The sequence below is a fragment of the Panthera onca genome, chromosome B2 (assembly GCF_046562875.1).
Source record: "Panthera onca isolate mPanOnc1 chromosome B2, mPanOnc1 haplotype 2, whole genome shotgun sequence".
Lineage (NCBI taxonomy): Eukaryota > Metazoa > Chordata > Mammalia > Carnivora > Felidae > Panthera > Panthera onca.
This window is the reverse complement of record NC_138343.1, coordinates 76,637,028-76,663,322: the sequence shown is the minus strand read 5'-3', so window position 1 is coordinate 76,663,322 and position 26,295 is coordinate 76,637,028. Positions and strand designations below refer to the sequence as shown.

Here is a 26,295-nt window from a genome sequence, read left to right as displayed (position 1 = left end):
AATGATTAACTCTTTAAAAGCACATATTTGGGGCATCTGGGTGGCTCAGTCAGTTAAGCGTCCAACTTCAGCTCAGGTCATAATTTCACAATTCACGAGTTCAAACCCTGTGTCAGTCTCTGTGCTGACAGCTCAGAGCCTGGAGCCTGCTTTGGATTCTGTGTCTGCCTCTCTTTCCCTGCCCCTCACCTGCTCATGCTCTGTCTGTCTCTCTCTCTCTCAAAAAGTAAACGTTAAAAAAATTAAAAATAAGTAAAAATACATATTTATCGTAAAAAGTATAACCAAAGTGTATGAAGTAAAAAGTGATGGTCTCCCTCCACCCCATCCTTATCTCTAATTGTAATTATTTTCTATAGAAACAAAAATCTTTATAGCCATGCTTACCTGGTTATACACATACATACAGACCTGCAAGCTTCATGAGTCAGGGATCACCTATGACTATATCTTGACATACATCATTGTAAGCCTCGTGCATACAATGGAGCTTAGTACACAGAAGGTGCTCAATTAAATGAATAAATGTCACACTCTACATTATTCTACAGGTGACTTTTTTTAAGTTTATTTATTTTGAAAGAGAGAGAGAGAGAGAGTATGCAAGTGGGGAAGGGGCAGAGAGGGGAGAGAGAGAATCCCATGCAGGCTCACACCATCAGCGCAGAGCCTGATGTGGCGCTCAAACTCACGAACTGGGGAGATCACTAGGAGAGTGGAAGTCAGATGCTTCACTGACTGAGCCACCCAGGCGCCCTGACTTTTTTTTTTTTTTAATTTAAGAATGTAACCTGAATATCTTTACATGTTTGGACATCCATAGCTATTTCATTATTTTCAGTGGCTCCAGAATAATGCACTATGTGAATGCACTACAATTTATTCTGTCAGTCCCCTATTACTGGATGTTTAGGTTATATATATAATAATACACACACACACACACACACACTTATGTACAGGATTAAAAACAATAGTGCAATAAGCATTATAGACAAATTACTTTCTATAAGTTATATCAATTTGTCTTCTCACTAACAGTGAATGTGTTGAGTTCTCCACATCTACACTAGGGATGATATTCCAATCAGATATTATCAATCTTTGTTGTCTTTGCTGTTTATTTTGTTTGGAAAGGGGGTCCATATAAGGGGAGTAGCAGGCTATTTTGCTATAAAAGGAAGTTGGGATTCAAATGGGGAAGATCCTAAATGGCAGATAGGACATGTGAATATTTTTAAAGCAGTGAGAAGTCAGAGAAAGAGTTTGAGAATTTAAAAAAAATTTTTTTAATGTTTATTTTTGAGAGAGACAGAGCATGAGTGGGGTGGGGCAGAGACTGAGACACAGAATCTGAAGCAGTTTCCAGGCTGTGAACTGTCAGCACAGAGCCCAATGTGGGGCTCGAACTCATGAACCAACTGTGAGATCATGAACTGAGCCTAAGTCAGACACTCAACTGACTGAGCCACCCAGGTGCCCTGGAGATTTTTTTTTATACATTATAAAATGTTTGAGCTAGATCTTAAAAAGTATCTGTTTCAATGAACTTCTTTTAATTTTTTTAAATGTTTTATTTATTTTGAGAGAGAGAGAGAGAGAGAGAGAGAGAGGAAGCATGCATGAGATGGGGAGGATCAGAGAGACGGGGAGACAGAGAATCCCAAGCAGGCTCTGTGCTGTCAGTTCAGAGCCTGACATGGGGCTGGATCTCACAAACTTATGAGATCATGGTCTGAGCCTAAACCAAGAGTCAGATGCTTAACTGATGCCACCCAGGTGCCCCTCAATGAACTTCTTTAATAGATGGGGAAATAGAAATTCTGAGAAGTAAAATGATTTATTCAACCTCACTCTCCATGAGTAGCAGATCTGATATTGGAATCAAGGTTGTTTGGGTCTCAGCTTTTATTGTTCTTTGGTTTTATTCAGCAAATATTTAGTAAACATTCTGTGCTAAGTACTAGAGAAGATTCAGCAATTAGGGAGACATACTTATTGACCACTTTCTTGTGGCAGATCTTTCATATACATTTTAATCTAGCCCCATGTATCTACTATACCAAATCAATCTAGTAGGTTTTTTTTTGTTTGTTTGTTTTGCTTTGTTTTATTGTGTTATTTAGTATTATTAGGGATTCCTATGTTTCAGTAGTAGTAATTCTTGGAGTCAAGCCTGGAATAAGTTCTGTAGATCAGGAAGAAAATTACACTATTGCTTCACTGAAAAAGGTGTCAAATGGAGAGCATGGCTGATTGCTTTTTTCTCAGGCCTGGTTAGGGGATCAGTCACATCTCTGTGTAGGTCCTCAGTGTGTACAAACCTGAAAAGTGTCAGAATCGAAAGAAGGCCAGCCAAAGCTGGAAGAGTGGCTGAAATGTGGCTGAGGAGACAGGTTGAACAGATCATGGAGGGCTTTGTTGATCTAGTTAAAGATTTTTGCTTTTGTTCTAAGTGTAATGGGAAACTAATGAAGGGTTTTAAGCAGATGCTCCACAGGGTCTTATTTGCAATGAAAAGAGAAGTGAGGGTGGGGGAAGACACTTGGGCTTTGAATGGATTAGGAAAGCTGCAAGGTGGATGAACGATCAAGAAGCTATAGATCATTAGTCCAGGTGGTAGTTGATGGTGACTTGTCCTCTGGCTGCAATATATAGAGAAGAGAAGATACATTAGAACACAAAACTGACAAGATTTTGGTTAACTGACAAGGCTTTGAGAGGGAGAAAGTGGTGTCTTGGATTTCTCTTTAGTTTCCAGCTAATGCTGCTGGATGCAAATGATCGATGTTCATGAAGATGGGAACTCTGGAGATAGAAGATTGGGTGGGTGGCTGGGGGGGTAGAACATGTGCTCAGTTTTGAAATGTTGTTTTGGAGGGCCTGAAAACCCACATAAAGGTCCAGGGGTGGTTAGACAAAGGAATCAGAGGTCAGAGAAGAGCTAGAGATTTTAATTTGGGAGTCTTGGTTATTTGGTAGAGCACATTGCCTAGGTAAAGGCTTCTTTTTTTTTTTTTTTTTTTTTTAAGGAATGTCCATCACCAGGAAGGTCTAAAAAAAGCGTTGGATGGTTCAGATGCATTATTTTCATTCTTTAATTCCTAAGATTACTCATTTTTTATTTTTGTAGTAAATATGTGGGTTGTTTTTCATTTATAAGATTATCTACCTTTGGATTAGGAGCTAAAATCCTTGTTGCTGAATTAGCTGCATACCATAGCAGATATATGTTTAATAGTAAGGGATTTTTAGGTAGCGGAGATGTCAGATCCTTGCTGAACAGATAGGCTAGATAGTACTTTGGTCAAATATTTCATATTTCCAGCTACCTATGGAAAATAATCTAGCATTTTATGTGCTTAATCACTTTGAAGAGTATTCATCTAACTTTTCCTCGAACCACTGATTTGTTGTCACAGCATAGAGCTTATTTCGGGAACCAGTGAGCTCTTAAAAAGCTTTTCAATAAAAAGGACACTATTAGATTACAGTTGAATTGGATAAAGTTAGTATCCATACCGCGACTGAAATTCTAACGTCTTTGTCTTGTCTTTCTTGTACTAGTAAACGGCTACAAAGGAAATGTCACTTCACGTAACATTTAGTTACTAAGATTTTTAAAAAGAAACACAGATATGTTCCTCACAGTTGCCCTAACCACACAGCTTTGTGCTACTTCAAGTTGCTCAAACTGTGCTATGAGGAAGCCCTTAACTGCTTAAAAGGCCAGGGACTGAAACAGACTATTGCACAACTCTTCACCACCGGGCGGTTTCGCTTCCAAATCTGGCCTTCGTATCATCCCACGGCCGGAGTCGCTTCTGGGTCCGCTGGAACGAGCCCCGTTCCTCCTAAAAGCAGCCAGGGTTTCCTCGTTCGAGCCACGGGAACCCCTCCCTCCGCCCAAGGTTTTCGCGAAAGTGAAGCTGCGCGGGCGCGGGGCCCCGGGAGGTCCCATTGTCCGGCCAGGGAGAACCGCTCTCCCCGTAGCGACTCCCGTACTCGAGTCCCACCGGCTAGGTTAACCAGAGGTCTGCGGGTCTCGGCGCCACTCCCCTCCCCCCGCCGCCCCATTGTCTGCCTCGCCCCGCCCCGGGGGACACGTGCGCCTGCAGCTTCCCGAGCGAGAAGAGCGCCGGGCGGCGGCGGCGTGGACACCGCCGCGAACGGCTACGCGGCCGCGGCGCCGGGGGCGGGGGCCGGGCGCGCACGGATCGGTGGGTGTTCTCAGGCAGCTGCGGTAGCGTTCCGCGCCCCTAGCCCCGTGCCTCGCGGGCCCGGGACGGGGCGGGGGTTGGGACGCGCAGGAGCTCGGTGGGGGTGGCGTGCGCGTGGTGCTGCGGTGGGGGTGGGGTGGGGCGGGGTGGGGAGATGCCTGTCTCCTGACAAAGGAGAACGAGTGGGACACGCTGAGCCGGCCCGCCCCGCCTGGAGGAGAGCGGGAGGGGGAGTGTCGGGAAGGGAAGGGGCGGGTCTTTCATTCACTCTCGTCCCCTCCGTCGCCGCCGGAGCGGAAGGGCGGGGTCTTGCGTCCCCCTCCCCCGGGAGGTGAGGAGCAAGGGAGGTGGCGGGGCGTGGGGGCGGAGCCCGCGGGCGCGCGTCCCGAGGCGTAGGCTACGTCGTCACGTCAGCGCGGGAGAGAGAAAGAGAGGAGCCGACTCGGCTGGGACTGGGGGACGGAGTCGAGAGAGCGAGCGAGGGAGGGTGTGAGCGAGCGTTCGAGCGAGGAGGGGAAAGGCGGTCACTCGTGCCTGAGGGGCCGCGGACGGGACTGGGAGTGGTGGGGCAAAGGAGCAGGGAGGGGAAGAAGAAAGACTGAGAGAAGGAGGCGGACGGAGGCTGCTGCTGGTGGTGGTGGTGGTGGCGGTGGCGGTGGTGGTAGGGGGAGAAGGAGGAGCTGGAGGAGGGCAGGGGCAGAGGGAGTGAGAGAAGCGGACGCGCGAGGGAGGGGAGGGAAGGGGGGGGGGGTCACGCGGGCGCGCGCGCGCGCACCGGGAGCGCGCTCGGAGGCGAGTGGAACTGGATCGGGTTTGCTGCCAGCGGCGTGAGCTTCGGCCGCCATTTTACAACAGCTCCACTCGCGCCGGACACAGGGAGCAGCGAGCACGCGTTTCCCGCAACCCGATCTCCTCGGACAGGATTCTTCCGCCGCAGCCCAACGGGGAGGTAACGACCGCCAGGACCCGGGTCTGGGAGGGGAGCACCGTGACATTGTGGAGTGAGCTGGGCGAGGGAGGTGTGGGGAGAACCCGGCTTTTCTGGAAAATGGATTCCAAGGGGGAGAGGAGCACGTTGACTGGGGCTGCTTGAGAGTAGGCCGCAGCCCGCGCCGCCACTTCCTTCTATTCTCCATGTGCTGCCGCCGTTCGGGCTTTGTCTGCGGCGCTCCAGGGAGGAGGCGGCCCCATGGCCCGCGCGGACCGCGAGCGGCGGCGGAGTTGGTGCTGTCGTGGCCGTCACCGCGGCGCGGGAGTGGGCGGAGAGGAGCTGGTCCCGTCCCGCAGCCGCGCGGCGAGCTTGGGTGGTGCTCGCGGTCCGGCGGGCGTTAGGCAGTTCGCGGAACGCCCTCACTCTGCCGGGTTACTGGCCTCTGTCTGGGGGTGGGACAGCTGGCTCCGGCGCCGCAGTCACTGCACGGACGGGAGAGGGGTGGGGGCTTGCACCATGCGCCGCGGCTCAGGTCTCGGCGGTGCGGGCGGGCGGCCGGGGGTCGCCGGCGCCCGGGGCGGAGAGAGCCATGTGTCACGGCGGAGACGGCGGCGCTGGGGGGGGCGGGGAGAGCCTGTGGCCTGGCGCCGCCGCGGCCTCGGTGTGGAGGGGCGAGGTTGTGCTGCTGCTGCTTTCTGGGGGCTCCGATCTTGGCTTCAGGTTGACGTTGGGAGTCGGTGATGGTCGTCTTGGCCTGGGACTCGGTGGGTTTCCGCTGGAGGAAGTTGTAGGACATTTGAAGGCGCAGAGCACGTGTTTCTAATGGGCTCCTGGTGGCCGCAGCGGTGAGGCTGCCGCTTTGGGTGCGGAGTTGGGGGCGGGCTTTGGGTGCGGGGGTGAAGGGTGGAGAAATTGGGTGGTAGGAAGGTAGCTTGTGTGAGCGCTTTGTTCTTCGCTGGCTGTTGTTACAGATCTATAAGCGGCAGGCGGGAAAAGCGCGCACTTTGGGGGTTTACCTTTGAGAGAGAAAAGCCCAGCTTTGCTTTCTCCACACACCTCATTCTCTGTACTGCCACAGCTGCATGTGGCACGCTGGCTTGTCCTCGTGCTGATTGGGCTCCATTTGTAATATGGTTTTTCCTAGGGAGTGTTAGCAGGTGAGTCAGGGGTGGTGCTAAGGAAAAACATAGTGAATCTGTCCTCCTCTGCCCCGCGCTCCAAATCTGGCTTGTCAGGCGATAGTGACTGTAAGGCTTCTTTAAAGGGAGGCGCAGGCTGGCTGGTGTAGAAATTGGTAGAGAAAGTAAAGATTGGGGCTCTTATATTTCCTCTACCCTTTTTGAAGATCCTAGTTTAATTTTGCTTATTGCGTTTGAACAGATCTCTGGAAACATGGCTACAGAACATGTTAATGGAAATGGTACTGAAGAGCCCATGGATACTACTTCTGCAGTTATCCATTCAGAAAATTTTCAGACATTGCTTGATGCTGGTTTACCACAGAAAGTTGCTGAAAAACTAGATGAAATTTACGTTGCAGGTAAGAACTAACACTTGCAAAATTATATTATGAAATTTTTCTATTGGATTTCTGGCTTTGAGCTAAAATAGCAACTTTTTGTGGTTTCCAATAAGTGTGGGAACTAGAGTTTTGCCTTGTTGTGATAGTTGTGAACTAGAGGTTAAGGTGTAGAGAGGGAGGGAAGAAGGAAGGGTTAGGAGGTAAAGGCTGGCTGGCCAGATGGATAAGTATATGATGGTAGCAACAGCTGCTAAATGTTGGGAGCAGGCCATGTGACTTTTTGGGGTATTTTTATAGTAGGATTCTTGTTAAATAACTGGTAACTATAGACTTGTCTGTCTTGGTGTGGCTGTTGCTTTTTTCCTAGTGGTATTTGAAATCGTGTAGAGGTTCAGTTGTCATGCTTGGTACTTTGTTGGTTGATTTTAGGATTTACATATTTACTGTAGAAATACTTAGCGTTTAGAACTATGTGACTTAGAAGAAGATGTAAAAGAAGTCGATTCATTGTAAGTGTGGTTGAGAGGTTTTATTTAGTTCAGAATGATTAAAGCATGTGTGTTTCTCATATAGGTAAGGGAAATGGAAGAATTCTTACTTGGCAAGCATGTACCTGTATTGGCAAATATGGTTTCTTAAAAAAAGTTTCTTAAAATATTAAAAGTTGACAACTAATTCAGTTTTCTCTTCTCCAGGGCTGGTTGCACATAGTGACTTAGATGAAAGAGCTATCGAGGCTTTAAAAGAATTCAATGAAGACGGCGCATTGGCAGTTCTTCAGCAGTTTAAAGACAGTGATCTCTCTCATGTTCAGGTAATGTTGATGTCAGTGTAACTAGAAAAAACATGAGTAGTTTTGATATGGTTTGTTTTATTGGATTAGATACAGATAAGACCATTGTTAAATGTGATTGGAAAATTTTTTTATAGAACAAAAGTGCCTTTTTATGTGGAGTCATGAAGACTTATAGGCAGAGAGAAAAACAAGGGACCAAAGTAGCAGATTCTAGCAAAGGACCAGATGAGGCAAAAATTAAGGTATGTCTTTAAAAACTTTTCTTTTTAATCCCTCCCCCCCGTCATATTTAAGTTCTTTCAAGGACTTTTTTTTTTAGCTTTGGTGTAAATATTCTTTGGATGTGAAATGTGGGTGTGCATCTTTAAGATGTTGAGAGTTAATAACCTGAGATAATTTGTTAATCTTTTCTAATTACTGCCTTTTGAAAAGTTTCCTGCCTTTAGTTATTTCTGTTTTTAGAACAACTCACTTTTAAGTTTTTCTTGTTAAGTTATGCATTAAATCAGTGTTTCTTGGTATTCTAAAGCAAAGACCTAAATACCATCTACCATATTTCTAAACATTTTTTGAAAAGCTGGAAGTCCAGATTAGTGACAGTAGAACAAAAATGGGAGGGAATCCGTTCATCCCATACTTGGTGAGGAGTGTACATTTAACAGTTGACTTATCTTAGAATTCACAGACTCCCAAGTTAAATGGATTTAGAATTTTTAACACTACCTTCTTTTCTATTACTATTGATTTTAAGGCTGATTTGTTCATTTCTAAAGGCAGCTTTTTATCAGTAAAATTGAGGAGTGTGGAAATGCAAGTGAAGAAACTGAGGTTGGGAGTGGAAGTTATTTTTTTAAGGTCATGTAGAGCAATAAATGGCCTCAAATGCAACTAGGTTGTGATCTTTGTTTTGGTTTTTAGTTGTGTTGAGGTTTCAGTTTATAGAAAATGTGATCATGCTAGTTTTAATCTGGTGCTCTTATTACAGTGTGCTGATGCTCTTTGAACCAAGAGTTATGGTTTAAGAAAGTTAATTATGAGTGTTAAGTGATGTTTTAATGGTATGGGAGGAGGGAAGCTTGGAATAAGGAGTTAACTGTTAATATCATTCATATATTTGAGGCTTTTACAGGTCAGGCTGTGAGTGAATTGTGTTTAAACCATAAATCCAGTTTTTTCCATAGAAATGGAGTGTAGATGTCTTTACTATATCAGTTGTGATTAAATTTACATTTTGGGAGTTAGGATTATTAAATTTTTATTAAAAATGTAAAGTTTAGGGGCGCCTGGGTGGCGCAGTCGGTTAAGCGTCCAACTTCAGCCAGGTCACGATCTCGTGGTCCGTGACTTCAAGCCCCGAGTCAGGCTCTGGGCTGATGGCTCAGAGCCTGGAGCCTGTTTCTGAATCTGTGTCTCCCTCTCTCTCTGCCCCTCCCCCGTTCATGCTCTGTCTCTCTCTGTCCCCAAAATAAATAAAAAACGTTGAAAAAAAAAATCTTCCTGTAAAAAAAAAAAAACGTAAAGTTTATTTTGACTTTTCTGTCTGGGAGGGAGTGGCTTGAAGCTTCAGTGTCTCTTAAATTGCAGCAAGAAGACATAGTGACACTTTTATAGGATGTTTGAGGAATAAGTTTTTTTCTATTTTTTAGGGATTGATATAAAAAGTATTTAAGTCATATAAAGATGAAGGTGAAAAGTGCAGGGATTACATATGGGAAAAAGGGAAGATGAGACATTTAGTGGTTTAGTTTATGTTCTAGTAATAGATTTCAGTTTATTTTTGTTGCCCAATGTTGCATCCGTAAATAAACATTGGGGTATGATAGAAAAAGACTGCTTAAAAATAATGTAGCACTTTGTGGGCCTTTTTGTTAGAGTTTAGTAATAGAGGAGTTTTTTTATCATAGTATTTTTTCACAGATATTTATTGTTTTTTGGGTAGAAAGTGTTTGAAATCTGTCTAGTCATTTTCGTTTCTAGAGACTGAGGTGACCCCAGGTCATTTGACAGCATTTTGATAAAATTTGTCATTGTGCTTGGTGTTAGCTTGTTTTTGTTCTTTTCAGAATTTATTAGCCAATTACTAGATTTTATTATTTAGAAAGCAGGTTTTGTACTTTGGTTGAGATGGCAGAGGAGAATAATTCTTGGGTTTTTTTGTTTGTTTGTTTAGGCTAATTGTAGACAACTTTCTAGTACTTTTGCCTTATACCAAGGGATAGGAGAAACTACCACTGATTAGTAAATAGGAACTGTTTAAATTTTAACAGTTCACTTCTAGGGGAGATAAGACCTAGAAGTTATTTCACATTGTTGCAATTACATAAAGTTTTCAAAGTCATTTTGGCTCTCATTTGTTATGAATGAACCATGCCATCTGGGGAAGCATGGTGCTTGAATGTCAGATGAATTAAGTTGTTATATTTCCTGTAACTCCTAAGTTAAGGGGCATTCTTGGGGAATGTAATTTTTACAAAGGTTGGTGCCCAGAATTGCTGGCAGTGTGTATTAGAAGTGTGGGATACAGGGAGTTTATTAAGGAGCTTTACCCCAGTTCCTCCTTTGGGAGAGAATTAAACTCAAGCAAATTAGGTACAGTTAGGAGAAATTAGCAGAACAGGTACAGACCCTGGCTTGAAAGATGTTAATGAATCAATATTAGTTGTTTGTTTGCTAAACACTAGTTAATTGGAAACCAGAAATAATTTGAGTAGAGCCCTGAAATTTTCATTAAAAATTAGAGCTACTACAAGGGTACATTAAAGGAGAAATTCTATAACATACCAGAAAACTGTAGGGATTGTTGCCAAGGTAAATGGAATGCTTTGAACAAGATTGATTTTTAACTGTGAAATGCATGGGTGTGGTCTTGTGAATTAAATGTATTAATGACATTTGAACTTTTCAAGGCACTATTGGAAAGAACAGGCTACACACTTGATGTGACCACTGGACAGAGGAAGTATGGGGGACCGCCTCCAGATTCCGTTTATTCAGGTCAGCAGCCTTCTGTTGGCACTGAGGTAAAGAAACTAAAAACTTGTACCTTTTGTAGTAAATGCGCAGGTATCTGGTTTCCTAAAGAAACTCTCCATGGTTTTTTACTTCATGTTTAATTTACAGATATTTGTGGGGAAGATCCCAAGAGATCTGTTTGAGGATGAACTTGTTCCATTATTTGAGAAAGCTGGACCGATATGGGATCTTCGTCTAATGATGGATCCACTCACTGGTCTCAATAGAGGTTATGCGTTTGTCACTTTTTGTACAAAAGAAGCCGCTCAGGAGGCTGTTAAACTGGTAAGTTTTTTTCTTCCAGTCTTCACATTCACTGTCTTTAATTAAAGTCAAGTTTTTTCTTATTTTGCCTGAGAGTTAACCAAATGTTTTTTGAAGTGCTGATTAGGCACTTTTACATTCTTTGTTGTAGTCATTGTAGCAGTATTCTTTATATGTGTAGTTGACTGGACTGAGGATCTATATATAAGGCACAGTGTCAGAATTCTGAGTTACTCAAGTTCTTTGAAACATCTAGCTTAGTGATTTTTTTACTCTTTAATAGGAATGTTAAAAGATTTAAGAAAGTGACTGTAATAGGTAGGGCTTCCTTATTTTGTGGCTGTACCTGGGCCATTCCTTTTTCCATAAAATATATCACAAAGACATTGTGATGACAAACTTCTAGTTCATGAAATAAAAGATTTCATGCTGAGTGGCAATATTTGATTTAAAGTACCAGATGTAAGGTGTGAAGACCTAGTTACGTTGCCAACTTTAAAAAAAGAGCTTTAATCAAATTATGGCTTAGCTCTTCTTGAAACTAGTTTTATTAAATTTTGTGGCTCACATGGATTCTACATTTTATAATTGAAGAGGTCAAGGGTTAATTTCAACCCAAGAAATGTATCAAAAAGTAAACTGGGGAGGAACTTTTGTAAAATTGTCCGCTATGGCAGGTATTTGTTAAATTTGCTTTATTGGCTTACATATTTTGTAGGGGATACTAAACAATCTTAAAATTCTTGGACTGATTTTTCCTGAATTTTTCTTTTCCTCACCATCAGATGGTCTACATTTTAAGGCATACCTTAAGGGGAAAAGCCAACTATACTTTGTTTTGCTTTCCATGGTGATTGAATTTCTCATTTGGTGTGTGTAATTGACTATGATAAAAACTTAACATTAGAATAGTGCTGCTTGAAAGATTATAGGTGGTGTCTCTAAAAAAGAATTTGGGAGTTTAGGTACTTTTAAATCATGGGTGATTTTTCCCTCATTTAAAGAATGCTTCCTATTTCAGAGCAGCTATAGTTCTATAGGGAACCATTCACTTGTAACCTTTGGGCTGTCAAAATTTTAGTTTTGAGCAGTTCATGTAAAATTAAGGACTTTTTAGAGTTCTGGAAAGATAACTTTAGAAATCATCTGGTTTAATCTATAAACAAATAGAACATTTTTGCCAGGTAGCAATAGAGTAGCAGTAAATTTTAATACGGAAATGTGAATGAGAAGGCAGCAAACTATCTTACTGCGGCAAGCTAGTACAGAATTTACCATTAATTTCAGACCCATTTTATATATTAGGTATTACATAAAGCTTTTATTCTGTTTAACAAGGGTGGTTACTTAGTGTATAAGTGGTGATTTGTGTATTAACATTTTTAAAAGGAATCATTAAACCAACATTTGTAGGCCACTTAATTCTTGCTACCAAAATGCACTATTTATGGCAGGTCCTCACTGCAGTATTTGTAGACAATGTCCAAAATCCATAAAAAATACTTCATTAGAGGAAGATGATCTATAATCCTATTGTAACATGACGATTTTGAGTGCCAGTAAATAGTCATTATGAAATAATGTTTCAGTTTGGGCAGTTGCCTTGGCTTAACAAATAATACAGTCCAAAATTGCATTGCTGTGGGCTTAGGATGTAGTCTCATTAATATAGTTAAGTTTTCAGTTATAATTCAGAAAGTTCCATAGGTAGCTAGCCAGCCATTTTAATTTATCCAGGAACTAATAATAATTCTTGTTCTTTTTTACATTTTTTCTGGTTTTGTGATTGGAGTCCTTATCTGGGAACATGTTTATTTTTTCCTGTCTGATAAATTAGGAAGTTTTGCATTTTGTAATGGTTTTACCACTATATCCACTAGGGTGAAATGGATATATCATCGTTGCTTTTTTAAAAATTTTTTATTTTATTTTTAAATTTTTTAATATTTTTGAGAGTGAGAGAGACAACAGTGTAAGCTGGGGAGGGGCAGAGAGGGAGGGAGACAGAATCTGAAGCAGGCTCCAGGCTCTGAGCTGTCTGCACAGACCCTGATGTGGGGCTCGAACTCTGGAACTGCGAGATCGTAACCTGAACCGAAGTTGGACACTTAACCGACTGAGCCACCCAAGTGCCCCACATCGTTGCTTTTTTTTAAAGGGTGTTTTACTGTGGTAGGATTATGTTGATAACAGAATTGGGAGGTTTGCCGTAATGTAACAGTAAAAAGGGAGGACTAGACTTTTGAGGAAATGAAATATTCTAGAGAAATAAATCAAGTTAACTAGGACGTCTTTTGCTACTTAGTATTGTGCAAATGAGTACTCTTCTAAATGTGTTCTTTAAGGGAGCATATTTTGAAAACTGACCCTTCTTCTGTCATGTCATGAGAGTCTACTTGAATTACACCAATATCCAAGGTGAATTTTTATAGAAGATTAATAGAATGGTCATTCTAGTTGTAGATAATAAGTTTTAAAAAAATGTCTATTTGGGATTATTTATAGATCAGACAAGATGGAAGCAGGAAGCACCATTTCTTTTTGCTTTCCTGTCCTTTGAGTGTCTTGAGTACCTTTAGATCAAGATAGTCTGGCTGGCTCAGTTGGTAGAGTATGTGACTCTTCGTCTCTGGGTCATGAGTTCAGGCCCCATGTTGGGTGTAGAACTTACTTTAAAAAAAAGATTATGTATTTGGCCTTATTTTTAGTATGATCCAGGAATAATCCCTCCCCTCCCTGTCCCCCAGATTAAAAACTATTGTGGATTCTGGGGTGCCTGGCTGGCTCAGTCGCTAGAGCATGTGACTCTTGATCACAGGGTCGTGAGTTTGAGCCCCACTTTGGGGGTAGAGTTTACTTTAAAAAATTTTTGTGGATTTTAAATTTGCATCGAATTACTTGTAAAAATAGGTTAATTGATAATAACAGCTGAAAAAGAGGCATTAAGTTAAGCACCTGTAGACTTTTTAAATGGTTTTCAGCTAACATTTGCTTCATATTTTGGGCAATAAATTTATTGCCAAATGATGAAAATCTTGCCAGGGAAGCAGGAGCTAAGTTCGTGAAAGGTGAATAATAGTTACCTGTTGGGTGCTTGTTAAGACACAGGAGCTCTGCTAGGGTGTTACATTATTACCTTTAAATACTACCTATTTTTTAAAGCAACTGGAATTATCTTCATTCTGCAGAAGAGTAAATAGCCTGGGTGACTTATAGGAGGCCATATAGCTTTAGTTCGATACCAGGTTTGTTTAGCTTGAGTTCTTATCGTTGACCAGACCTAACAGTTTAAAGCCAGCGATATAAATTATGTCATCAGGTAGCCTAATTCTTTAATTATGTAGTTACTTAGGTAGTGTTAAAAAGGAGCACAGGAAATAAGTTCTGTTTCTGCTGCCAGAATATTTTTGGAATCTATCTACATTGCTACCACATTAGTCTAAAGTACCATTCAAAGAGTGCTTCTAGCTAGTCACTGCTTTCCATTGCCCCTTTACAGTTTTACCATTCAACAGCATAGGTTAGATCACAACATTCCCATGCTGAAAACTCTAATAATGGCTTCCAAACAAGGCCCTTTCTGATCAAGTTTCTGCTTACATTTCTTTTTCTTTATTACTCCTCTGTCCATACTTTGCCTCCCACATAAGCTGTGACCATTTCCATCTCAAGGCCACCTTCTGCTCTTCCGCTTTTGAACACTCCCCCAGCTACCATGGCTACTGCCTTCTTATAGATGAGGTCTTCCTAGAAGGCCTTTCCTGACTTTGAGCAGCTTACTACCCAGTTGCTCTGTGACTGTATCATGAACACAATAAAATAGAATGCTCAGATGTACTTAAAATTATTTCTTGGCTTTGTAAAGTATTTGCTTATCTCTCTCCTCCAGCATACAAGCTCTTTTTTCCTGTATTCCTGACATTTACAACAGTGCCACTATGTAATAATTCAGTAGGTGCTAGATAAATAACCTGACTGGCTGACTAGTGTCATCTAATCTATTATTTATGACCCAAGAACTTATATTTCCCATATTAGTTATAGTCCCATATTAGTATTTAAAGGTTTTCTGATTTCCGTTTGTAATTATGTATTCAGTGTCAACTTTGAATTAATGTACATTTATAGGGGGTAATGCTTTCCCCCTCATCCCCAGGGGCATATTTGGAAATACCCAAATGTGTAGTGTTTGTTGTCCCAAAGACCGGGAAGAAGGGCAGGCAAGTGTGTATATGTATTTCTGTGGTGTGCTGCTGGAATTGGAACTCAGGGCCACTGGCATTTTAGTGTCCATTGCAGTCCTAGATAATAGAAATAAATACCCTGCTGAAAATGCTAATAGTGCCTATATTACAAATACTGGAATAGTTGATCTCTATTTGCATATTAAAAGTTACGGTTTTAGGGCGCGTGGGTGGCTCAGTCGGTTAAGCGTCCCACTTTGGCTCAGATCATGATCTCACAGTTCATGAGTTCGAGCCCCGCGTCGGGCTCTGTGCTGACAACTTAGAGCCTGGAGCCTGCTTCAGATTCTGTGTCTCCTTCTGTCTCTGCCCCTCCCCCACTTGTGCTCTGTCTCTCAAAAATAAATGTAAAACAAAAAAACTAAAACAGTTATGGTTTTGATAGGCACTGATGGGTTTTATTCACTGAAGTGGTTGGTGTACACTGGTGTAGCATGTATAAAACCATTTTGATGAATGCAGTTGACAAGATAGGTCCACGACATACTTTGTAGCACTTTAGCAAATAGTGTGTTTAACATGAAGACTTTGGACCTACATGGTAGTTTGATTGAGTTCATGATTTTATAGGACACAGATGCATCGTTCAGAGGGTAACAGGGATGCAAATGCCTTTTTCAGATGCTAACAGGGATGAAGGCATAGATTGTGTTGGGGTTATTTTGGAAGGCTTTGTGATCAAGAAGTTTGAGCAGGACAGTGAAAGGAAATAGGTAATCTAGTTGAAGCAGTGTATTGTTGAAGGAAATGGGAGATGAAACTAGTATAGTATAAAGTCAGTGCCAGAAGGTAGTAGTCATGACTATGGGGCTAAGTTTCCATGGTGCCATTAAACTTTCAAGTGTTGATGTGGGTAGCATAGTATAAAAAACAGAATAATGAAGAATGTTTGGATGAAGAGAACAAAGACCAGGAAAGTGGCAGCTATACAGAAAGGAGAGAGGTTAGAGATTTTGAAAGGAGAAATAATAGGCGATGGTAAGCTATATGTTCCATTCTAATTTTTGTCAATGATTTATAAATCAGGGCATAGCTGGACTGCTGTCATGTCTGGTTACTTGAGTCTTCATGTAGTCAGTGATAAATGCCCTGGATGACAAAAATCAGAATCTTAAAAGATTGTGATAGCCTGAAACAGATAGTTAACATCAGCAAGATGGAATTGAGTCAGGACAAACGTCAAGTCCTATATACAACTGATTTCACAAGTAAGCTGTAGTGTAAGTAAGCAGTGTGGTGTGGTTGCCAAATAAGCTCAGGTAATCATGGACTGTTGTGTTACAGAAAAATGTTTAGAAGTGGAAGATTAGCAATAGTCTCCAATTTATTCTAGATTCCTCATTCTCAGTCTGTGTCTACAGTATTATGTTATGGATATCACTATTTGGTGACACTCTTGGGAGGCACATTAGTTTGCCAGTATCAGAGAAGGGATGATTAGCCAGGTTTAGAGAACAGCTAAATGCTGAGCATTGTGTGGAGTATATGAAGTGCTGTCATCTGGGGAAGAAAATCTATAGTTATTGTAGAATTTTTAGGGAAGTAGATTTTGGCTTCAGTATTTTCTACTTAAGAAATGTTTAAGAATAAAGTAGGCTGAGGAGGTAGTGGCTTTGCTGCTGTGGGAAGAGTTAGGACTGAAAAACCACTTCTGAGTTAGATTCCAAATCTGAGATTGCTAAATTTGGGGGCATTTGGTGACTGGCTACGATGGCAGGAAAAAGTGACTTGAGATTTTAAGCCTAGATGGTGGGAATGTTCTGTACTGTACAACTCCAGTTTTGGTGTTCTGAAAGAGTGAAACTGTATTGATTAATGTTCAAAGTTCATCTTTGTTTTATTTGGTCACCTCACTATGATACTGAATCTGAAAGATTCTTTAAAAATGTTTATCTTATTTATATATTTTAAAGTTTATTTATTTTGAGAGAGAGAGCAAGCAGGGGAGAGGCAGAGAGAGGGAGACAGAGAATCCCAAGCAGGCTCCATGCTGTCAGCACACAGCCTGTTGGAGGGCCCAGACTTAGAAACAGTGAAATCCTGACCTGAGCCTAAACCCAAGAGTTGGGACGCTTAACCAACTAACTGAGCCACTCCAGCGACCTTAATGTTTATTTTTGAGAGAGACGGAGCACGTGCCGGAGCTGGGGAGGGGCAGAGAGGGAGACAGAGGATCTGACTGACATCAGATCTTGGCTGATCTTGGCTGACAGCCCGATTTGGGGCTCGAACTCACGAACTGTGAGATCATGACCTGAGCCCAATTCGGACACTTAACCAACTGAGCCACCCAAGTGTCCCTGAAAGCTAGATTTTTTAAATATCTTAACATCACCGCCCAACTTCCTTGTTGGAAGGCATCACGTTTTTTTTGTTGTTGTTAATTTTGATACTGTGATAGTGTCCTGATGTATTACCTGTTGAGAGTTACGATTTATCAGCATTACATTAGAATCTGTGTTAAGGTTCAGAACAGTTTCATCATGCCCTTCTGCCACTCATCTCACTGTTACCCACCTGCTGGGGTGCAACGTTTGTGAATTTATGGTGATAGATTGGTCTTAAAATTATTAAAGAGTGAGAACCGTTAAATAATTCAGATGCACATAAAAATGCATGTTTAATAGGGCACTGCTTCAAGAAATGCTTATTTCTGGGTACTATGTACTTTTTTCCCCCCTCTCTTAAGTAGTCTCTACACCAGATGTGGGCGTAAGCCCCCGACCCTGAGATCAAGAGTTGGATGCTGTGCCTTACCGAGCCAGCCATGCGCCCCTCTGGGTACTTTTGCTTTTTTGGACAATATGCCCAGAGGGTCTCCTTTGCCCCTTTAATGATTTATTTTAATTGAAGAGCCGGTTTACTCTCTGTGTGTTAGCTCTAATTGTTTTTTTTTTTTGTTTTTTTTTTTTAATTAAAAAAAATGTGGATGAAGCATTATAGTTTAGTTTAGAAGTCCCAATAACTCTTCATGTCACTTATACTGTTTAGAGACCACAGTCATCCTAAATTACCTTCTACCTATCCAGGATTGGTAAACCTTATTAGCAGGGCAAGTGATGATGAATTAGAAGTGAAGAAGCTTTTCTTCTGTAAATAATAACAGAAACAGTCATTACTACTTTGAAGCAGAATTGTTAAATGTTGATGGATGTGTTATAACTAAGAATTTTTTATTTTATTTTATTTATTTATTTATTTTTATTTTTGAGAGAGGGAGACAATGCGTGCAAGCAGGGGAGGGGCAGAGGAAGAGAGAATCTTAAGCAAGCTACACACACCCAAGTGCAGATCTCATAACTGTAAGATCATGACCTGAGCTGAAATCGAGTCAGATGTGTAACCAACTGAGCCACCCAGGTGCCCCACAACTTTTTCTAAGTTTTTTAAAACTTAGATTTAGATGTTTCCTTATAGTAAACAGGTCTAGCTCTTAGAACTTTTGGAAAATGAAAAACACAGAAGGAAAACTATGCCAAGTTCTGTCATCTTCAAAATAACTCTTACTTTCACCTTTGAATATTATGTATTTTTTTCTATTTTTTTGATATCTTAGTTTTTGTCAACTCCTGGGGTTACAGATTAGATCAAATTGAAAGCCATTGATTTGTCATTAAGGTTGTGTTCTGATGCTAGATTATAAAAATCTAGGGAATGCACGTGTCTTAAAAGTAATTTGTGTTTCTTAGATTAATTTATTTGTTATAAGGTATTGTAGTCTACTTGTTCATAATCCCATACAATGATGGATTCAGCCATAGCACTACTGTTTGCAGGTAATCTATATATTTCTAGTTTTAAGAGGTTTTTGGTCTTAATATAAATGCCATGGGGGAAAAAGTTGTGGCAGGCTTTTTCAGCCTCAGTACTGTTGATATTTTAGATCTGATAATTCTGTTTTACTGGGCTATCCTCTGAATTGTAGGATATTTAGTATCATCTCTGGCCTTCGTACCCACTAAATAACCAGCAGTAAGCCCACATCCCTAGTTGACAACCAAAAATGTCTCTAGACATTGTCAAATGTCCCCTGGGGAGCAAAATCACTCCTTTTAGAACTGTTGGTTTGTGTTAAGCGTAGAAGGGTTTTCTGTTGACCTGTTTTTTAGGATGTAGGTATTGCAGAGTGAGCTCACATCTGGAGTTTGGATGATGGAAGTTTCAGAGAAAGCATTTTATTCGGAGGCTTAGCAGTCTAAAAGCTGTTTGAGAACTCAGGTGTAAGTAGCTAAGATTTTAGTGTTGTGGAGAGAAGGGGGACATACTAGGAATTTTAGGATAAACTTATGTGATGTCCAAGTATTTGAACTTTATCTAGCGGTGATGGGGAGTCATTGAATTTGTTTTCAATAGGCAAAAACTGTCATCTCTTTTTTTGTTTGTTTTGTAAGTAGGCTCCATGCCCAGTTGTGGGGCTCGAACTTATGACTGTGAGATCATGAGTTGCATGCTCCACTGACAGAGCCAGCTGTGCACCCTTGTCCTCGTTCCTTTTTTTTTTTTTTTTTTTTTTTAAGTCTCTGGCATAAGTGTAGAGAATATAAATAATCCTGGGATCATGATGACCAGAGACTTTGATAGCATGAATTGAATCAGTGAGGTAGGAAGTACAAAGCCGTTCTGAACTGGAGGAAGGACATTTGAATTTCATGTTAGATTTTGAGTATCTGGAGATGGAGAAAGGGACAGGGAGGAATTGATTTTCTGACTTACTGTATGCTTTCTTGTCTTGTACCTGATGTACCTTTAATGCAAGAATGGAAGAGGAGAGGTGCCTGGCTGGCTCAGTCAATGGAGCATGCAACTAGATCTCAGGGTTGTGAGTTCAAGCCCCACATGGGGTATAAAGCTTACTTTCAAAATGGGAGAGGAATGGTTTCACTTTGGCCATAAGGCTGGCCTATAAATTGTATAGAAATTTATGTTGATTCTTTAGTGTTTATAGCTCCACTTGCACTTACTCAAAACAGATTTTGAGGCCAGGTGTGGGGGATTAATCAAATTGTAACTGCTGCTACCATTATTGCTAACATGAAATTTTGAGGTAGTTTTAACTGTGTAATACAAATAATTCACTTTCCCTGATAACTTGAATATTTTTGAACTTCGGTTTGTAAATCAATACTGATTAGTAGATTTGTGACTTTGACAGATTGGGTTTTGCCTGTATAATAAATATCTCATCCTTCTATGGGGTATGGGTTACATGAAGACTTGACTTTTTACTGTAGTTTTATAGCTGCTTCTATATGTGCACCCTAATCAGTCCACTTATTTTTTTTCAACCTTATTGTAGGTTTGTTGAAAATGAAATGGGGAAAAAAGTAGGGTTGGATTCAGGAAAAGAAGGTTCTCTCCTTTTAGACTTATATTTGAAGCTGAAAATCACTTATTGCAACTTCTTACAAGAGTGAAAGGGAGATGGAAAAAAATAGATTTGATGCTGGTTAACAGAAAGGCAGAAAGCTTGCTGGTATTTGAATCCCATTTCTCTTGCATGAGGATAACTGGTTGCCAGGATGAATTTAAGTAGAAATTAAGGTATTGTGGAATCAGCAGTTTTGAATTTAAGCTGCTCAGACCTGATTCCTAATTTACCAAGTTTCCTAAGTTTCAAGGATTTAACAAATTTTTGCGTTATTTTAATTCATAAACTTTTTAAGTGTTTTGTCAGTGTAATCTTCATATCTGTCGCAGATTACAATTTCCTCTTACGTATGCTAACTATATTTTTAAAGGATAAAAATACTTGATAAACATAGCATTGAAATTTGCCTAAAAAGTTGCATCTATGTTTATAATCATTTATAATAAAATATTTTGTAAGTATTTTAAAAATATGGTACACTTCTTCCCCTTTCAGTATAATAATCATGAAATTCGTTCTGGAAAACACATTGGTGTCTGCATCTCAGTGGCCAACAATAGGCTTTTTGTGGGCTCTATTCCTAAGAGTAAAACCAAGGAACAGATTCTTGAAGAATTTAGCAAAGTAACAGGTAAGTTGGATTTATGTGGAAGGAGATGCACTTCTAATACTGAAGGTAATTGCGTACTTCTGCATGTCAAACACTGTTACAAATGCTACATTTATTGACTGGCATTCTTACTCCCAACTGTGGGAGATAGGTAGCTCCATTCTGTAAGTATTTTGTAAGTAAGATAAGGAAAACAGGTACTGAGGGTTTTGGGAAATAACTTGCTGAATGCTGTGTAGTTCATAAGGAATGCAGTTGAGATTTGAACTATCTGCAGAATCTGTGCATCTCGTTTTGGAATCGGTGTGTTTTATGCATTTTTAGGTGCTAGCTTGACATTCTTAGTGGGATTGTTTCTGTAATGATTAGATTTTCTAAATTATTGGAATGGTAAGTATTTTTATAAGCAAGAGATTATATAATCAATGTCAGTATGGTGTAATTTCTTTGAAATCTAAAGCATTTTTTAGAATAGTGACCAAACCAAGCTGCTTTTATTGTTTTATTGTTTTGTCTGCCTAGAATATTTAGCAGATTATCAGACTGTTACCAGTCTCCAGGAACATTCAAAATCTTACGTGATACTAATATCTCATTTGAAATAGTTACTGATATCTGAGGCCAGGAAAGTGCCATCAAAAGGAATTTTAATGTTTATTTACATAATGAGAAAAGTGTCTAACCATATCTGACTTACACTGCCATTTTTATAATTGTTATGTAAAAATTTTATGCCCCTTGTCATTTATTGGAAGAATAGTCCTTGGGTCTAATTAAAAAGAATACATTTTTTTTCATGGGGATTTTTGTGTTGAGAACACTTGGAAGGTGTGTGTATTAGGTCAGTTATCTGGACCAATGTTTTTGAGAGTCCTCTTCAAAGAAAAGAGATTATTTTTCATTTTTATATTCAAGTAGTAGAAAAATCCTTTGATCTTCTTTTTTCTTATTTTACCTAATTTTTCTGGAATGGTTGCTTATTTTCAGAGGGTCTCACAGACGTCATTTTATACCACCAACCAGATGACAAGAAAAAAAACAGAGGCTTTTGCTTCCTTGAATATGAAGATCACAAAACAGCTGCCCAGGCAAGGCGTAGGTTAATGAGTGGTAAAGTCAAGGTCTGGGGAAATGTTGGAACTGTTGAATGGGCTGATCCTATAGAAGATCCTGATCCTGAAGTGATGGCAAAGGTAATGACAGTCAGTTTTTTTTTGATAGGTTGGTGGCAAAAGGGATTCGGGAGGCTTTAGAGAAGTAAGAAACTTACAAAATGAATTGTATACTTTTCACAAAACCATGTTTTTGAAAGTGAGAGAAGTGTTCTTTATTATAAAGGCCACACATCAGAAATGAAACCAAGTGCATAGAGAGTAAATATAAAAATTTATTTGTGGACACTCAATCATAATTGTGTAGCTGTCACTCTCATGATGATGAGTAGTTAGCCTACATGCTGTGGAAGTAATTCACCATCAGTTTTGTGTGTATTCTAAGAGCAATTTTTTTTGCATTTTTGAGAATGGCGCCATTAGCTTTCATGGTTTTTGTGTTAAAAGTCCTACTCCTAAAAATAGTGAACTGTATTGGCCTCAGCAGAGCTGCTGCAGTTACAAGGTTTAGCTATTATTAGGTATCCTGCTTCAGCAGTCAGTTGAGACATCCTATGAGAACAAACATCTCTTGAGTCAACACTTTACTCACTAGTGCAGTTCTAGTTAAGTTATTCTACTCTTTGTCATTTAAGAAGCCCTCTTAATGGTGATAGGATAGCAGATACAGCTCATTCACTTAAATCAAGAAAGTAGTGTGAATGCCAGAATTGTGAATATTACTAAAGGATAAGTAGTCTTGAGGACAGAAAATACTTCATATTATTTTTTCCATTGGCCTATTAAGTTCTTATTGGATTATTAAATTCAGGTGTTATTTCAGGTATTTTAGGAGGAAATGATGTTTCCTAACAAAGGGTCAAGGTCAACTTTTATAACTACTTTGAGGCGATTTCTGGATTAAAAGAATTTGTCAGTATTTTGAATGCTCCCTCCCTTCTTTATCCACCTTTCAGAAGCAGATTCTAATTAGTTTTGACCACCTGTGTTAAGTGTTCAACAACTATCTCAAGGCATGGAATTCACATTAGTAGGAAATGACCACCTCCATCTTTGATTACATTGATTACAAAGTAATTACTAATTTAATAAAAACTGTTAAGCATTGTTTGCTTTATTTTGAAAAACTTAGAGTTCTTATGTACTCTCAAGTCCATAGTTCATGTTAGGATTTATTCTATTGTACATTCTATGGGTTTGACAAATGTATGATATGCATTCATTATAGCATCATACAGAATAGTTTTACTACCCTAGGAATCCTCCCTGATTCCCCCATCCCTACCATCCCCACCATCCCCTCTAACCCCTGACAGCTATTGATTTTTTATTGTCTCCATAGTTTTGCCTTTTCCCAAATGTCCTATGGTTGGAATCATACAATATAGATCATCTTCTTGTACTTGGTTACATGCATTTAAGATTCCTCCATGTCTTTTCATGGCTTGATTGATGGCTCATTTCTTTTTAACACCGAATAATAATCCATTGTCTGGAGGTACTGCAGTTTATCCATTCACCTACTGAAGAACATTTTGGTTCCAAATTTTGACAGTTATGAGTAAAGCTGCTGTAAACAACCATATGCAGGTTTTTATGTGGACATGTTTTCAACCGATTTGGGTAAATACCAAAAAGTGCAATCATCAGATTGTATGGTAAAGTATGTTTAGTTTTATAAAAAAAACTGAACTGTTCTCCACAGTGGCTGTACCATTTTGCATTTCCACTAGCAGTGTTTCTGTTCCATATCCTTACCAGCATTGGGTGGTGTTAGTGTTGGGTTTTGGCCATTCTAATAGGTATGTGGTGGCATTTCATTGTTTTTGTTTTTATTTATGTTTTTAAAGAGATTTTTAAAAACTACTCTCTACACCCAGTGTGGGGCTTTGAACTTAAAACCCCGAGATCAAGAGTTGCGTGTTCCACCGACTGAACCAGCCAGGTGCCCCTCATTGTTGCTTTTAAATGCAGTTCTCTAAGGACGTCAGGTTGAGCATCTCTTCGTATGCTTGTATCTTTGATGAGGTGTCTGTTCAGGTTTTTCACTCATCAGATCCAGCAGTCATTCCTCGGTATTTACTCAAATGAGTTGAAAACTTAGTCATATAATATTTCTGATGTTTGTCTAATGGGTAATGACTAAAACTATGTATGGTGGGTGGGGTGGTGGCATCCTGGAAATTGAACCCTTTGGAAATACACAGAGAGTTTCTGTTTTTTTCTTAATTTTCAGGTAAAAGTTCTGTTTGTACGTAACCTTGCCAATACTGTAACAGAAGAGATTTTAGAAAAAGCATTTAGTCAGTTTGGGAAACTGGAACGAGTGAAGAAACTAAAAGATTATGCCTTCATTCATTTTGATGAGCGAGATGGTGCTGTCAAGGTAAAAGAACTATTGTAGGCATCTAAATTAAACTAATGATTTTTAGTCATTCTAGTATCAAGAGTATTCTAAAAAGTTGAAGGACACTCAGAGGTCATGTAATCTACTCCAGTTAACCTTTATTGGCCTTAGCAAATTGTATAACTCACTAAACTAAGTCAAAAAGTTAATAAGTTGAAGAGCTGGATCTTTAGATAAAAATCTAACAGTCCTATTGGATCTCATCCTTCCAACATTAATGAACTGATTTTTTGACTTCAAATGAATTAAAATTGTTGTTAAAGTCCTCTCTGTTGATCAGTACCTCATTTTTTAAGGCTATGGAAGAAATGAATGGCAAAGATTTGGAGGGAGAAAATATTGAAATTGTTTTTGCTAAGCCACCAGATCAGAAAAGGAAAGAAAGAAAAGCTCAGAGGCAAGCAGCAAAGAATCAAATGTAAGTGAAAATTGTCTAAATTTAAAATGTTGGTAGATTAATGAAAAACAAGTATTGCTCAAACCTGTTAAATAATTGCATAACATACCTTTGTTTCTTAAAGAATACTTGAAAGCTTTGAGCCACTGAGAAATGCCCAGAATTTCAAGAAATGTGTATTGAGCTGTTGCTATTGGTCATACTTGTGAAAATAATCATAATTCTAAATAACTAGAATTCTGTGTAATAAATGAAAATCAGTCTAGGATATTTCCTGCTATGTTTTACAGAATGTGCTCCTGAATTATGTGTTTTGAATATTAGCTGTCCACAAGCGTTCATATATTTGGTTAAAGGATGGAGAGTTTTTTCTCTCAGAAGTAGAAAATATTAAATCTCCCAATTATGATAAACTCTGCTTCCTCTATATCTGAAAGAGGCTTTTTTACCAATACATAGTGCCTGTTGCCACCTCAGAGATTTCATATATGGGTTTTGAAAAATGAAATAAGAGTATAGTTAATCAAGTAACATAGTATTGAGGTAAAAAAACAACTAAGTGTAATGTATTGCATAAATTGGATCTTTCTAGAGTATCTGTTAAAGGATATCTGCTCATTAACAGTGAATGAAACTTTTAGCTGGGTAAGAATGAAGTTTACAATTTAAAAACTTGAAGTTGGTAATTAATTTCTGAGGAGGAAGATGGATAATTGCTATTTGATGCAAGAACAAGAATCACTGAACTTAACTGTATCTCAGGCCAGTTTTCTGCCCAGTGCTCTATGTGGGATGCAAAAGAAGGGTCAGGGTGCTTCTATTTATTTCTCTTATTTCATAATCAGGGATGTAATCAAATTATTGCATTTGACAGTTGTGTTTAGGCAAGTTGGCTAGTTCTGAGCCTCAGTTTCTTCTATTTTAAAAGGGGATCAGACTGAATTATGTAAGATGTCTCGTACTGTGATTATCCAAGTGATCTATACTTGTTCTAGGACTAAAGAGATGTGCTTTATAGACTTAATGGTAGTATAAGGAAAAAGATTATAGAAAGTTAGGTTTTGAGGGGGAAGTAAACGCTCTATATCTCAAACCCCTTGAGTATACTCTGCAGTGAAAATAACTTTTCCCTGTTACAGAAGACAGTTAACTGATGGTTTTATTCATTCAGTGGCAGAAAGTAAGTGTAGGAGATTATGTTAGAAAAGTGAGTAAAACAGTTATAAGTTTGTAGGTGGAGGGTGATAGTAAATAGAAAGTGGGGAATGTCACTGTATCTGTTAATATTTGAGGAGAACAGGCCAAAAGGGATGACTGCATGTGATGCTTGCACTTTTAACTTGCTGCAGTCATTCACTGATTTTTTTTTTTTAATTTAACAAACTACAGCACACATTCCTACTTACTCCTCA

The 26,295-nt window shown here is 39.7% G+C and overlaps 1 protein-coding gene across 5 annotated transcripts in view; it reads left to right on the top strand.

The window, feature by feature from the left end:
• Positions 1–4,106: 4,106 nt before the first annotated feature.
• Positions 4,107–26,295, top strand: part of SYNCRIP (synaptotagmin binding cytoplasmic RNA interacting protein) — a 31,334-nt gene continuing 9,145 nt past the window's right edge. For 3 of the 5 annotated variants that reach the window (XM_078447124.2, XM_078447123.2, XM_060616107.3), the window contains exons 1-10: positions 5,062–5,169; positions 6,532–6,691; positions 7,369–7,487; positions 7,604–7,711; positions 10,376–10,489; positions 10,590–10,766; positions 20,853–20,988; positions 21,955–22,160; positions 24,316–24,465; positions 24,783–24,904. In XM_078447124.2, the coding sequence (XP_078303250.1) occupies positions 6,544–6,691; positions 7,369–7,487; positions 7,604–7,711; positions 10,376–10,489; positions 10,590–10,766; positions 20,853–20,988; positions 21,955–22,160; positions 24,316–24,465; positions 24,783–24,904 (1,280 nt within the window). In that variant the 5' untranslated portion in view covers positions 5,062–5,169; positions 6,532–6,543. Of the gene's footprint in view, positions 4,221–5,051; positions 5,170–6,531; positions 6,692–7,368; positions 7,488–7,603; positions 7,712–10,375; positions 10,490–10,589; positions 10,767–20,852; positions 20,989–21,954; positions 22,161–24,315; positions 24,466–24,782; positions 24,905–26,295 lie in introns of those variants that run through there. The other 2 variants (XM_060616101.3, XM_060616106.3) reach the window with 2 other exon arrangements.